Source organism: Caretta caretta, chromosome 2 (assembly GCF_965140235.1).
Source record: "Caretta caretta isolate rCarCar2 chromosome 2, rCarCar1.hap1, whole genome shotgun sequence".
Classification (NCBI taxonomy): Eukaryota; Metazoa; Chordata; order Testudines; family Cheloniidae; genus Caretta; species Caretta caretta.
Window position 1 is genome coordinate 25292627 of NC_134207.1, and position 14723 is coordinate 25307349.

Sequence of the window (14723 nt, forward strand, 5' to 3'; positions counted from 1 at the left end):
ATGGGAATAGTTGCAGATAAGACATCATCCCCTGAGTAGTGTTCCTGGCTCTGAAATTAACTTGCTGGCTGGCCTCTATGTACCTCATTTTCCTTCATCTGTTAAACAGGATTAAAATTGTTTGTCCACCTTTGTGAAGCACTTTGAGTTGTCTGGCTGAAAAGCACTTATGTACTGTAATTGCAAAGTGTTCTAATTAATTTGTTTCTCCTCTGTTTCACTTGATGGCTCCCATGAATTCTTACCATGCTGAAATATTTAGGTTGTAGACACTGCAGAATAATTTTCAAATACAAAAATATTTTAATTGGATTTATATATCTATATTATGCTCATAAAAACTATGTTAAAAGAACATTATTGAAGTTGCAAAGTCAAGCCCTCAGAAGTTTGGAAATGCCAGAATTAAGATTGCCCATCCACCTTTAATTTGACCCCCTCATTGAGCATATGCATTATAACACAATCTTTAATTATATGCTCACAAACCATTTCCCCACAGATATTCCATAAATAGGAAAAATGTGGATATCAAAATATCAATATCTTCTCAAAGTTGAAAGATTGTGCATTTTTATTGACAATGCTTATTGTCCATTTCCTGATTAATCTTCATATTATGAAATCTAGTTAAATGAATGCCTGCATACAATGAATCTGTTTAAAAATGCATTTGCAGTGCAGGAATTAATATAAAATTCTGTACAATAAAGTCATTAAAAAAAACCCCAAGGGCCATAATTTTTAAATCTGGATGCTTACAGTTGGGCACCTAAATCTATGTTTATGCACCTGAGTAAGGGTGGCAAATTTGCTGTTCCTATTGACATGAATAGGAACTGAGAGTGTTCAGAGTTTCTGAAAATCAGGGCACCTTTATTTAGGTACCTAAATATGGATTTAGGTGCCTGACTTTAAGCACCCAAGTTTGGAGAATTTAGCCAAGGATCTTGAAAGTGACTTAAAATAATTAGACCCATTAATTAATTCTGTGAAATGTTTAAAAAGAACTTTGCATCACATTGCTGTCTCTACACAGTGTGATCTCTCTTGAATGTGTATGTGGTTAAAAGGCCTTACTCATGGGTATCAGAGTGATTCATTTAAAAGCAGATCTTTAGTGTGATGACACTTTCCATAGAGTCATTTGAGGCAAAGGTCACATGTGTGCATGTAAAATCAATCCTGGAAGCAGCTCCTTTGTTCCAAAGGCATCTTCCAATTGAGCCATTGTCCTCCAAGGACAGCTGGCACCCTGACTTCATCTGCATTGGATCAATCTCAAAAGCAAACGATACAGTGGACAAACAAAACAAGCCAGGATCACTGCACCTCTCACAATTCACTCTTCACTCTCACTCTGACTCCAAGGGAAGAGCTATTGCAGTGACTGTAAGAAAAGTGATCCAAACTCCTATTAACTCATGGATAAGAAATACAAATTGGTACGGTAGGATACTTTTTTCTTTCTTTCCAAGTATTGTTACAGCGTCTTAAAAATAGTGTTGTATTATTAAACTAAATTTACAGGTAAAGTGAGACTACATAGAAGTATTACTCAGGTTATTTTAAATTTAACACAGCAGGGATTTTGACCTGACAAGTTTCAGGTGTTTTAAATACCACACTTAGACATTGTAAAGAAATGCCTGAGATGGAAACTTAGGTAGGAAGTATTATTTAATGCAGAAAGAGTAATTAGCTTATACTAATCCTATTACACATAGCAGTGGTAGTTCTATCCTTTTTAATATAAATTCCCTTTCATATCTTTGTAAAAAGAAAAGGAGTACTTGTGGCACCTTAGAGACTAACCAATTTATTTGATCAAATAAATAAATTGGTTAGTCTCTAAGGTGCCACAAGTACTCCTTTTCTTTTTGCGAATACAGACTAACACGCTGCTACTCTGAAACCTGTCATATCTTTGTAGTTTATAGCATTGTTAAAGTTGGCATCCAGTCCAAGCACTATTACAGTGGCTTGTGTTTTAAATGAACTTTTTCCCTATAATGTCAATATTATGGAAATAAACCAATTATGAGTTAAACACACACAGATTTTGGCTTTTGATTTAACCAACATTAGACAGCTGTTGAGTATTGAATTTGTATAAATAATGGACCTCCTTAAACCAATCTGCCTAAATGATGTTTCCATGAAAGACACCTCTACCTAAGCTTTTCCTGGGGAAATGTGTGAATTTCCTTCCCCAGAGTGATAAAACCTCAAGCAGCTGTTAAATTTTTTTGCCCATCACTCTTCTACAAATGGGAAATGTTGATTACTCTAGATGATAAGGCAAGATCAAAACAGCTCCTCCTTTGTAGTTCCCCATAGAACTGTTCTGAGTGTGGCATTTTTGAGGAAGGTAATTTTGCAAAATAAAACATAGGGTCCCTCTGGATTGCAAAACAAATCTTTTCCTTCTGATATCTGATTACTAATCATCTATGCAAACACCCTTTCAGTTACTAATCAAAGTGTATTTAAACTGGATGATGGCCATTGCCATTAAATCAGTGATAGACAAAAACTGAGCTGAGCTCTGTGGGGTGAAGCATTTCATTAATGTCTCTGCTTAAAAAACAGTTACAGTTAAATACATATATATCTTTCTGTTGCAAAGAAAGTACTGGCTTCCTTTGTTCAAAAAATTGTGTTAACAGAATGCTGTCAAGGTTATTTTGTAACTTTCACAAATATCTCTCTTCCCTCCCTGTTTAAGGTATGGATTTCAGAGGAACAGCCGTGTTAGTCTGTATTCGCAAAAAGAAAAGGAGTACTTGTGGCACCTTAGAGACTAACCAATTTATTTGAGCATGAGCTTTCGTGAGCTACAGCTCACTTCATCAGATGCATACCGTGGAAACTGCAGCAGACTTTATATACACACAGAGAATATTGTTTCATATTCTCTGTGTGTATATAAAGTCTGCTGCAGTTTCCACGGTATGCATCTGATGAAGTGAGCTGTAGCTCACGAAAGCTCATGCTCAAATAAATTGGTTAGTCTCTAAGGTGCCACAAGTACTCCTTTTCTGTTTAAGGTATAATAATCTTGTGCAAATTTAGGATTGCAATATTTTCCTTACACATTGACTGGATAGTGTGTGTGTGTGTGAGTGGAGTTTGGGGAGAGAGAATAGCATGTGGGGGAGACGACTGGGTGTATGGAAGGAAAGAGCAGCAGATAGTGACAAAAGGTCAGAGCACTGTCCCTAACATAATAGCATGACTGAGCTCACAGTTAGTGGCACTGACCTACATGTAGAAAGCCACAGAAATTCCTATATTGAGATTAGAAGCATCTTACATCAGACAGCAATTTCATCTAACTGAGCGGGACCAGAGTTCAATTGGATGCTAAGAAAACATTGACCCAAAATTACTCATCTGATGTACTAATATTTAGTACATTTCAGAGGATGCAGCTTTTGTAACACAATGGTTACAGTATGAGAGTGTAAAGTCATACCGTGACCAGGTTTCCAAACATTCATAATGGATGCCAGCTAAGTTTGAATGACTGCAAATATATAAAGCTATAGTAGTGTCATTCTTGAATGCTGTACCTGTTAGTAAGAGCACTCATATAACATATTTTGTCCAAGAATGTCAGATTTGATTCCCCAGTACTAATTTAATTAAGACTGTGGAGGTAGAGGTACTATTTTTCACAGAGGGATAGAATGAGGCACAATGATATTGTGATTTGCCCAAGATCACATAATCAGTAGGTGGCAGGTTTGGAAAAGAATCCAGACCTGATGCCCAGTCTCTGCTTTAATCATTAGATATAATATACCAAATTAATGATTCACTGAAGTAAATGGAATGACACACATTTTTACATCTGCCTGGACTCACTCTAGGATACTTCTGTCTCCAATATATTTGTATCTTTTGATTCTGCCAGATCCTGGCTATCCCAGATCTTCCTACTAATGAATGCATCAAACACCTTCTATGTAGAACGTTCACTTAGGGCTTGTCTACACTATCACACCGGATCAATCTAAGATAGGCAACTTCAGCTATGTGAATAGCATAGCTGAAGTCGACGTACTTAGATCTACTTACCACGGTGTCTCCACTGCGGTAAGTCGACAGCTGACGCTCTCCCATCGACTCTGCTTGCTCTTCTTGTTCTGGTGCACTACTGGAGTCAACGGGAGAGTGCTCAGTGGTTGATTTATCGCGTCTAGTATAGACGCGATAAATCGACCCCTGCTGGATCGATCACTGCCCTCCGATCTGGTGGGTAGAGTAGACAAGCTCTTAGTCTCATTGCAGACTTTGCTATCACTCTCCTCATGTAAACCTTCACTTTGTTCCAAAGAGCAGAAATCTTGAAGTCATCCTTGAACTTAACCTTATTTTTTCCTCCCATATCATCATCTGTGTAAGTCTGCATATCATTTCTGGAACACTGTCAGAGTTGTTCTTGACCCTTTTTCTGCTGAAATCCTTACTTGTGCTGCAGTCGTATCCCATCCCCACTATTACAATTTCCTGTTTCACGCTATTCAGGGACCTGATTACTTTCTACCTCAGTCTTTGAATGACAAATTCATCTGTGGTCTTGTCTGCTCATTTCTACTAGAAGTTAAAGATCCCATGGCATTTTTCAAAACCTAATGTCCTGGCTATTATATCTGTCTTAATATGTAGGCTTTAGTACCCAAGGCCAAATTTAGGCCTCTGGTTGCACATAGACACCTGCTGCAAAGGCCCGACTCCACAAAATTTGTAGAACAGAGGCATAAACCATGAAAGGCATTCCAGGATGGGGCCCGAGTCAAGCATCACCGGCTACTTATTTAAAGACATACTAACCTGATCTCCCAGCATCTCATACAGATTACTCCTTTGCATTGCAGGACTAACCTACAAAGGGGCAGAGTATGTGGCTGTGCTTGTCTGAACATAGGCCCACATTCTCACTACTCTTGCAGGGTCCTGTGTCCATGCTACCCAGTAAAAATGTTTAGGATCTGAATTTGGCTCCAAGTCAGGATGTGAGATATTGCTGAACATGCAAAGCCAGATTCTCAAAGAACAGGTTGCTTTCAGAGAATCTGTTCTGGATTTTATAGTGAGCCCAGTATAGTGCTTGGGCAGGATCTGAGGAGTTTCACAGTGCTTAATTTGTAATGAAAGAGGTGCCAGGGCTCAAGCAATTTTTTTGCTGATGCAGCAAGCCCAGAGGTGCTGGACTGTGAACTGCCAAGCCTAGAGGTGCTTGGGCTCAGCCCTGGCAAGCCCTGGCACAAGTTAAGCACTGGAGTTTAGCCAGTGCTTTCTAAATAGCATAGCAGGACAGACAGAATCAATAAAACTCTCAGTGGATATACCATGCATTGTGCTTCAGTGCCTTGATTTAAGGAGCGCCCTGTAATCTATTTAGAATTACACCAAACCGTCATATTTCACTTGTAAGGTTCTTGAAGTAGGGATCAGGTTTGATACCGTGCTAATCACATTGATAGGACTCAACAAATAACGGTAAAGAAAGAGAAAAAATTGAAGTAGAAATTACTATAATCAAAATCTTTAATCATCCATCAATATATTGCTTTGGAGAAAAGCTTTTCAATTTTATTAATACCCACTCCCAGTGTAGTCAAACATAGCTGAACAATACTTTGCATGGCCACATTTGCGCCAATTTTGTTACCATCATCATCATGACAGTGAATTCCTACCAACACACTTGCTGCTCTCTCTACAATCCTGGTTATGAAAATGCAAAAGCAACATAGTCTCGGGAATATCAGAATAATTCCGTTTTCAAATGTTCTATATGCTGTTGAATGCCCCTTAATTTGGAAAGTTGTATGAGCAGGGGTGTTAGCTAGTTCTTGAATTGGGTAGCTACTTGTAGCTGTACCAGAGAGGCACATGACACCACTACTAGTTTAAAAAAGAGGAAAAAAGACAAGTGGAACGAGGGGATAATTTTATCTCCCCACACACTCGCTATTTGTGTCCCTAATATTCAGTGGCAGGCTGACTCCTAAAAATGCCAGTGATCCTGTTACAGCTGTGTGCACCACATTGATAGTGTAGGAATTCACCTTTTCCTCAAAGGTGGCTAATGCTATAAACGAGAGTATAGGAATAGCCAGCCAGCCAAACTGGGAATGTCAAAGAGATCACAGTACAGTTTCTTGTAATAATATTTGGTTACCTCATTGTTGTGAGAAGAACCAAGCACAGCACAAGGTATATCCACACACTTGATAATTATTTTAATAAGAACAGTGCAGTACAAGGGTGACACAGGTATGCTGATAAGAGACTGAATTTTATTCCCTGGTTCCAGTCACCAGACATGGTGATTACAAAAAGTTACTGCCCTGACACATGGAAAGGGGTTAGTGTTCACTCACTCCAGTAGCTACTGTTACAAACAAGTCATTGCACACATTTTCATCAGCATTTGAAGACTCGTCTAGTAACCTTCCTTGGATTATTTGTATTCTTCCAAGATGGAAATCAATGGCCAAAAATAAAACTGGGGGAAATTATCAATCTTTACAATTTTCGCCAAATAGATTTGCCATTTTTTCAACCAGTTCTTGCCCATTTATAGCAAACCCTGTGGAGTGCTCTAGGAGAAATATAGTGTTATGCGGGGGTGGATGAAACTCCATTGATGCTAGTGGGTGTAACAGCCACACTTCATTCAGGATAAATGCAAGAAGCAGTTAAGCTCCTTTTAGAGTAATATAGCTGAAAACAATAGTAGCCACCACCCAAAATACAGGACACATGCAAGGCTGCTCAGAAGCTGAGCTATGTGACCAGAGTGCTGAATGCAAACGCACAGAAAACATTTTTATGGTTCTGTGAATGTATGTGAGAGAAGCAGCCAGAAACACCACAAAAACAGACAAAGAATGCAGCAAAAAGCCAAGGACAGCTAAAGAAACATTTGTAGCATAACACTGAGAGAAAGTTAAAACAGAGAACTTTTGGGGTAGAATGCTGAAAAAAGAGGCTTGGAATATCCAACAAAAAAATTGCTTTCTGTTGTTTTATTTCTACTGTGTTCAGGTAAGCAGGACTTTGTACAGTTTTTGTAAATAAGCAGGATTGCATCAAAGAAATAGCTGACTCCATTATCAATATCTCCTCCTAATGGAAACAACCAGCAGGACCTCAAATATTGGCTAGCTGTTTGGGTCTAAAGGACAACACTGATTTCAGGAGTGGGATCCAGTTTCCAAGGAGAAACACTGAGAGTTTGTAGCAATTTGCAGCAAGAACATAAGAATGGCCTACTGGGTCAGACCAATGGTCCATCTACTCAGTATCCTGTCTTCCGGCAGTGGACAATGCCAGGTGCCCCAGAGGGAATGAACAGAACAGGTAACCATCAAGTGATCCATCCCCTGTCGCCCATTCCCAGCTTCTGCCAAATAGAGGCTAGGGACACCATCCCTGCCTATCCTGGCTAATAGCCATTGATGGACCCATCCTCCATGAATTTATCTAGTCCTTTTTTGAACCCTGTTGTAGTCTTGGCCTTCACAACATCCCCTAGCAAAGAGTTCCACAGGTTGACTGTGTGTTGTGTGAAGAAATACTCCCTTTTGGAGTGATCCATGTTCATTTGCTGAATATTTCTGACAAGCATCAAATAGTAAAGAAGGGAACCATAGCAGCAAAATGTGAACTGGCAGATCTAGTAAATGCTGGAATAGAAGAAAACTAAAAGCAGGAAAGGAGAGCAGGTGAGCTCCCAAGAGTCTTGACTGGGCTTCTTCCAGTGCAGTGCTGTACACTCAAATGAGGAGCAACAGATTGGGCTAAGAGACTTTCTGATTAGGAATCAGAGTTGTTCTACCACTCCAACGAAGATATAGGTTGTACTGCCCTGGTCCAGCACAAGATTAATACCTGGGTAAACTGACCCATTAAACAGCCACCTCACTGTTTATCAGTAGCAAAGAGGGAAGAAGCTTTATAGGCCACTGAGGAAATGCATAGGGAAGGCATAATAGAGCCTTCAGCCAGCTCTCCAGTCTTACCCATAGTTCTGGTTAAGAAAAAAGATGGCAGCACAAGATTCTGTGTGGACTATAGAAAAGTAAATGAAGTCACATTAAAGGATTCATATCCATTACCATGAATAGATGATACGATGGATGTTGCAGCTGGTTCAATCTGGTTTTCCACATTGGGTCTTAAAAGTAGGTATTGGCAAGTGGAAGTGGATCCAAAGGATGGGGAAAAGACGGCTTTCCCAGCAGGACACGGCCTATGGCAATTTAAAGTGATGACTTTCAGCCTGCATAATGCATCAGCCACAGTTGAGAAGCTAACGAGGAGAATTAATAAAACATGCCACTTTCAGCCTGTTATACCTAGACGATATTTTGGTCCATGGTAAAACCTGTGAACAGGAACTGACATATTTATAAATGAGCTGTGATAAGCTTAATACAGCCAACCTGAAACCAATGCTAAAGAAATGGGAGTTGTTTCCAAAACAGGTAATCTACCTTGGGGGCACATAAGTGAGGGGCAATTTCCCCTGACAAAAAGAAAAATTGAGGCTGTGAAGAATTGGCCAGCTCCCCAGACACTCACAGATGTGCAGACTTGTATAGGATGCTGCTGCTGTTATAGAAAGTTTATTTGTAGGTTTTGCAATATTGCAGGACCATTGTATAGGTTGCGTGAAAGAGGGAAACCATTTCAGTGTGTTAGCAGAACATGATTTAGCATTTTCAGAGTTGAAGAAGCCTCTTGTCTCAGCCTACCTACATTTAAAAACCTCTTTTGATATTGGATGTAGATAGTCGTACTTATGATTTTGGGGCAGTACTGACACAAGAACAGAAAGGACTTGAGCTGGTGATGGCTCATTATAGCAAATGTCTAAGTTCTCTGGAGATAAATTATCACATCACCTGAAAGAAGTGGCCATCGGTGGGCGTCACCCAAAGTAGTATAGTTCAAATACAGATACATAGTTGATATTCCTAACTTCAGATACAGAAATGATACAGGCATACAAGTTAGATAATTACATTCAGTAAATCATAACCTTTCCAATGAAAAGGAGTACTTGTGGCACCTTAGAGACTAACCAATTTATTTGAGCATGAGCTTTCGTGAGCTACAGTTCACTGAGCTGTAGCTCACGAAAGCTCATGCTCAAATAAATTGGTTAGTCTCTAAGGTGCCACAAGTACTCCTTTTCTTTTTGCAAAGATTGACTAACACGGCTGTTACTCTGAAACCTTTCCAGTGAGATCTCACAGGAGCCATCTTGCATAAAGTACATCTCAGTTATGTCATATACGTATCATAAGCATATTTTCATAAAGAATATGGAGTGAAATGTCTCAGGAGGCTAAAAGGTAATATTGTCCTAAGCAGGAGAGCAGGGAATTGGTTATTCAAAGGAATGAGTGAGCCCAGAAAGAGATGGCTCTCCCAGTCTCTTCCTATAATTTGCAGAAGTGCAAGTGTTCCTGGTACATAGAATCATAGAATATCACGGTTGGAAGGGACCTCAGGAGGTCATCTAGTCCAACCCCCTGCTCAAAGCAGGACCAATCCCCAATTAAATCATCCCAGCCAGGGCTTTGTCAAGCCTGACCTTAAAAACTTCAAAGGAAGGAAATTCCACCACCTCCCTAGGTAACGCATTCCAGTGTTTCACCACCCTCCTAGTGAAAAGGTTTTTCCTAATATCCAACCTAAACCTCCCCCACTGCAACTTGAGACCATTACTCCTCGTTCTGTCATCTGCTACCACTGAGAACAGTCTAGAGCCATCCTCTTTGGAACCCCCTTTCAGGCAATTGAAAGCAGCTATCAGATCCCCCCTCATTCTTCTCTTTCACAGACTAAACAATCCCAGTTCCCTCAGCCTCTCCTCAGAAGTCATGTGTTCCAGTCCCCTAATCATTTTTCTTGCCCTCCGCTGGACGTTTTCCAATTTTTCCACATCCTTCTTGTAGTGTGGGGCCCAAAACTGGACACAGTACTCCAGATGAGGCCTCACCAATGTCGAATAGAGGGGAACGATCACGTCCCTCAATCTGCTGGCAATGCTCCTACTTATACATCCCAAAATGCCATTGGCCTTCTTGGCAACAAGGGCACACTGTTGACTCATATCCAACTTCTTGTCCACTGTAACCCCTAGGTCCTTTTCTGCCGAACTGCTGCCAAGCCATTCGGCCCGTACTCTGTAGCGGTGCATGGGATTCTTCTGTCCTAAGTGCAGGACTCTGCACTTGTCCTTTTTGAACCTCATCAGATTTCTTTTGGCCCAATCCTCCAATTTGTCTAGGTCCCTCTGTATCCTATCCCTACCCTCCAGCGTATCTACCACTCCTCCCAGTTTAGTGTCCTCTGAAAACTTGTTGAGGGTGCAATCCACACCATCCTCCAGATCATTTATGAAGATATTGAACAAAACCAGCCCCAGGACCGACCCCTGGGGCACTCCACCTGATACCAGCTGCCAACTAGGCATGGAGCCATTGATCACTACCTGTTGAGCCTGACAATCTCGCCAGCTTTCTATCCACCTTATAGTCCATTCATCCAGCCCATACTTCTTTAACTTGCTGGCAAGAATACTGTGGGAGACCGTGTCAAAAGCTTTGCTAAAGTCAAGGAACAACACGTCCACCGCTTTCCCTTCATCCACAGAGCCAGTTATCTCATCATAGAAGGCAATTAGATTAGTCAGGCATGACTTTCCCTTGGTGAATCCATGCTGACTGTTCCTGATAACTTTCCTCTCCTCTAAGTGCTTCAGAATTGATTCCTTGAGGACCTGCTCCATGATTTTTCCAGGGATTGAGGTGAGGCTGACTGGCCTGTAGTTCCCAGGATCCTCTGGCATCTGGCCCCATGGACTTGTGCTCGTCCAGCTTTTCTAAATAGTCCCGAACCACTTCTTTCTCCACAGAGGGCTGGTCACCTTCTCCCCATGCTGTGCTGCCCAGTGCAGCAGTCTGGGAGCTGACCTTGTTCGTGAAGACAGAAGCAAAAAAAGCATTGAGTACATTAGCTTTTTCCACATCCTCTGTCACTAGGTTGCCTCCCTCATTCAGTAAGGGGCCCACACTTTCCTTGACTTTCTTCTTGTTGCTAACATACCTGAAGAAACCCTTCTTGTTACTGTTAACATCTCTTGCTAGCTGCAACTCCAGGTGTGATTTGGCCTTCCTGATTTCACTCCTGCAAGCCCGAGCAATATTTTTATACTCATCCCTGGTCATTTGTCCAATCTTCCACTTCTTGTAAGCTTCTTTTATGTATTTAAGAGCAACAAGGATTTCACTGTGAAGCCAAGCTGGTCGCCTGCCATATTTACTATTCTTTCCACACATCGGGATGGTTTGTCCCTGTAACCTCAATAAGGATTCTTTAAAATACAGCCAGCTCTCCTGGACTCCTTTCCCCCTCATGTTATTCTCCCCAGGGGATCCTGCCCATCAGTTCCCTGAGGGAGTCAAAGTCTGCTTTTCTGAAATCCAGGGTCTGTATTCTGCTGCTCTCCTTTCTTCCTTGTGTTAGGATCCTGAACTCGACCATTTCATGGTCACTGCCTCCCAGTTTCCCATCCGCGTTTGCTTCTCCTACTAATTCTTCCCGGTTTGTGAGCAGCAGGTCAAGAAGAGCTCTGCCCCTAGTTGGTTCCTCCAGCACTTGCACCAGGAAATTGTCCCCTACATTTTCCAAAAACTTCCTGGATTGCCTGTGCACTGCTGATTTGCTCTCCCAGCAGATATCAGGGTGATTGAAGTCTCCCATTAGAACCAGGGCCTGCGATCTAGTAACTTCTGCGAGTTGCCGGAAGAAAGCCTCGTCCACCTCATCCCCCTGGTCTGGTGGTCTATAGTAGACTCCCACTACGACATCACCCTTGTTGCTCACACTTCTAAACTTAATCCAGAGACTCTCAGGTTTTTCTGTAGTTTCATACTTGAGCTCTGAGCAGTCATACTGATCTCTTACATACAGTGCAACTCCCCCACCTTTTCTGCCCTTCCTGTCCTTCCTGAACAGGTGAGTTATCCCACCAAGTCTCTGTTATTCCAATCACATCATAATTCCTTGACTGTGCCAGGACTTCCAGTTCTCCCTGCTTGTTTCCCAGGCTTCGTGCATTTGTATATAGGCACTTGAGGTAACCTGCTGATCACCCCTCTTTCTCAGTATGAGGTAGGAGCCCTCCCCTCTCACGCGCTCCTGCTCATGCCTCCTCCCGGTATCCCACTTCCCCACTTACCTCAGGGCTTTGGTCACCTTCCCCCAGTGAACCTAGTTTAAAGTCCTCCTCACTAGGTTAGCTGGAACTGTGGATGTGGAGCAATGGATTCCATACCAGCTAAAAGCTTCCCAAAGAGGGGAACTCCTATCAGAGTAGTGTGTGACTGGAAAATCACATGGCAAATGCAGCTACCTTGGAATGTAGCATCCTCACAGAAATACCATGATAGAAGGTTTCTGGTCTCTATAGGAAAGCTTGAAATTTAAAGATAAAATATGGGGAGGAAAAAAACAGTGGGAGGTGCCCATAGGTGTCATCTGGGTTTTGTCCTGAGAGAAAAGCATGATGTCAATAGTTAAGCTTGTTTCATTTGTCATTTAAAATTATTTTTTTTCTTCTTGTTTGGGATGGGTCAGATAGGGCATAACAAGTATCTAGGGACTAATAACAAGTATTTCTGCTTTAAAATGGGGCCCATCAATTTGAAATATCAGAGGAGGAGAAAAACCTGAATGAATTAGTTGATCATAGGAAGATTATAATCCACCAATAGGATGTGGCTGTGAAAAAGACAAATGTGAACCTAGGACTTATCAAGTTAGATATATCCAGTAGAGATATTAATGCCATTGCACAGGGCATTAGTGAGAACTCATCTAGAACACTGCGTACAATTCCAGTCACCCATGTCCAAGAAAGGTGTATTTAATTTGGAACAGGTGCAGAGAAGATCATCCAGGATGATATGGGGAATGGAGATCTTATTTTACCAGAAGAGACTAAAAGATCTTGGCTTATTTAGTTTAGCAAAATGAAGGTTCAGAGGGGATATGATTGCTCTCTATAAACACATTTGCTGGGGGGGGAGGGAGGGTGTTAAACACAAGGGAGGGAGAAGAGCTATTTAATCTAAAGGACAATGCTGGAACTAGAACAAATGAGTATAAACTAGCCATGAATAAATTTAGGCTGGAAATTAGGAGCTTTCCAATGATCAGAGGAGTGGGGTTCTGCAACAACCTTCTGATAGGTGTAGTGGGGGCATACAACTGAACTAATTTTAAGATGGAGCTTGATAAATTTATGAATGGGATTATTCAGACAGGTTGCCTGTGATAGCAGGGGACTAGACTCGATGAAACAGGAGGTCCCTTCTAGACCTATCTCCCCACGGCATCACCATTTTGGATTGCACTGAGACAAGGGGCATGGGCGGAGCTGGGGGGGGGGCTGGGAGTTTATAATACTGGTGGTGGGGTGCAACCTCGCTGAAGCAGTGAGCATGCTAGCTGTCCTTCATTCAGGATAAGTGTAAGAAGCAGTTATGCTCCTTTTAGAGGAAAATAACTGAAGCAATAGGAGCCATTACCTAAAACACAGGCCACATGTAAGGCTGTTCAGGAGCTGAGTTCTGTGCAGGGTAGCAGTTTCATTGAGGCTGAATGACAATGCTGGAGGCTGGCTATTGTTTTAATGGAGTTGCGAATGTGTGTGAGGGAGAAGCAGACAGAAACACCAGAATTGGAGCACAAAGCCAAGGACATCCAGAAAAGCACTGGTAGCATGACCCTGAGAGAAAGCTAAGAGAGAGTACTCTTGGGATAGAGTGCTGGCTGGAAAAAGATGTGAAGATGACTGAGAAACATGTAGTGGCTAAGCAAATATAATTTTGAACTGAGTAAGGGGTTGCTATTGTCTGTTTCAAAGGGATTTCCTGGGAAACAATTGAATAATTGTTTTCTGCAAAGTCTGAGCAATATAAGAATATTTTCCTTGCATCGCAGCTAGCAATAATGAAAATTGAAGAACAGATTATTTCTGAAAATCTTATAGGGTTGATAACAAAAAATGAATGTAGAGAAACAAAACACCATTAAAATCAATAAAAAGAACAGGAGTACTTGTGGCACCTTGGAGACTAACAAATTTATTAGAGTATAAGCTTTCGTGGGCTACAGCCCACTTCATCGGATGCATAGAATGGAACATATAGTAAGAAGATATATATATATATACACACACACACAGAGAAGGTGGAAGTTGCCATAGAAACTGTAAGAGGCTAATTAATTAAGATGAGCTATTATCAGCAGAAGAAAAAAACTTTTGTAGTGATAATCAAGATGGCCCATTTAGACAATTGACAAGAAGGTGTGAGGATACTTAACATGGGGAAATAGATTCAATATGTGTACAGCATTAGAGGGCTAGCCGTGTTAGTCCGGATCTGTAAAAGCTGCAAAGAGTCCTGTGGCACCTTATAGACTAACAGACATATTGGAGCATGAGCTTTTGTGGGTGAATACCCGCTTTGTCGGATGCATGTAGTGGAAACTTCCAGAGGCAGGTATAAATATGCAAGCAAGAATCAGGCTAGGGATAACGAAGTTAGTTCAATCAAGGAGGATGAGGCCCTCTTCTAGCAGTTGAGGTGTGAACACCAAGGGAGGAGAAACTGCTTTTGTAGTTG

General features: G+C 41.4%; 1 protein-coding gene across 1 annotated transcript in view; it reads left to right on the forward strand.

Moving 5' to 3' along the window:
- The first annotated feature begins 1314 nt into the window (after positions 1-1314).
- ENPP2 (ectonucleotide pyrophosphatase/phosphodiesterase 2) overlaps positions 1315-14723 on the forward strand; it is a 108854-nt gene continuing 95445 nt past the window's right edge. Inside the window, exon 1 of the mRNA XM_048841552.2 lies at positions 1315-1445. Within this exon, the coding sequence (XP_048697509.1) occupies positions 1425-1445 (21 nt within the window). The 5' untranslated portion in view covers positions 1315-1424. The remainder of the gene's footprint in view (positions 1446-14723) is intronic.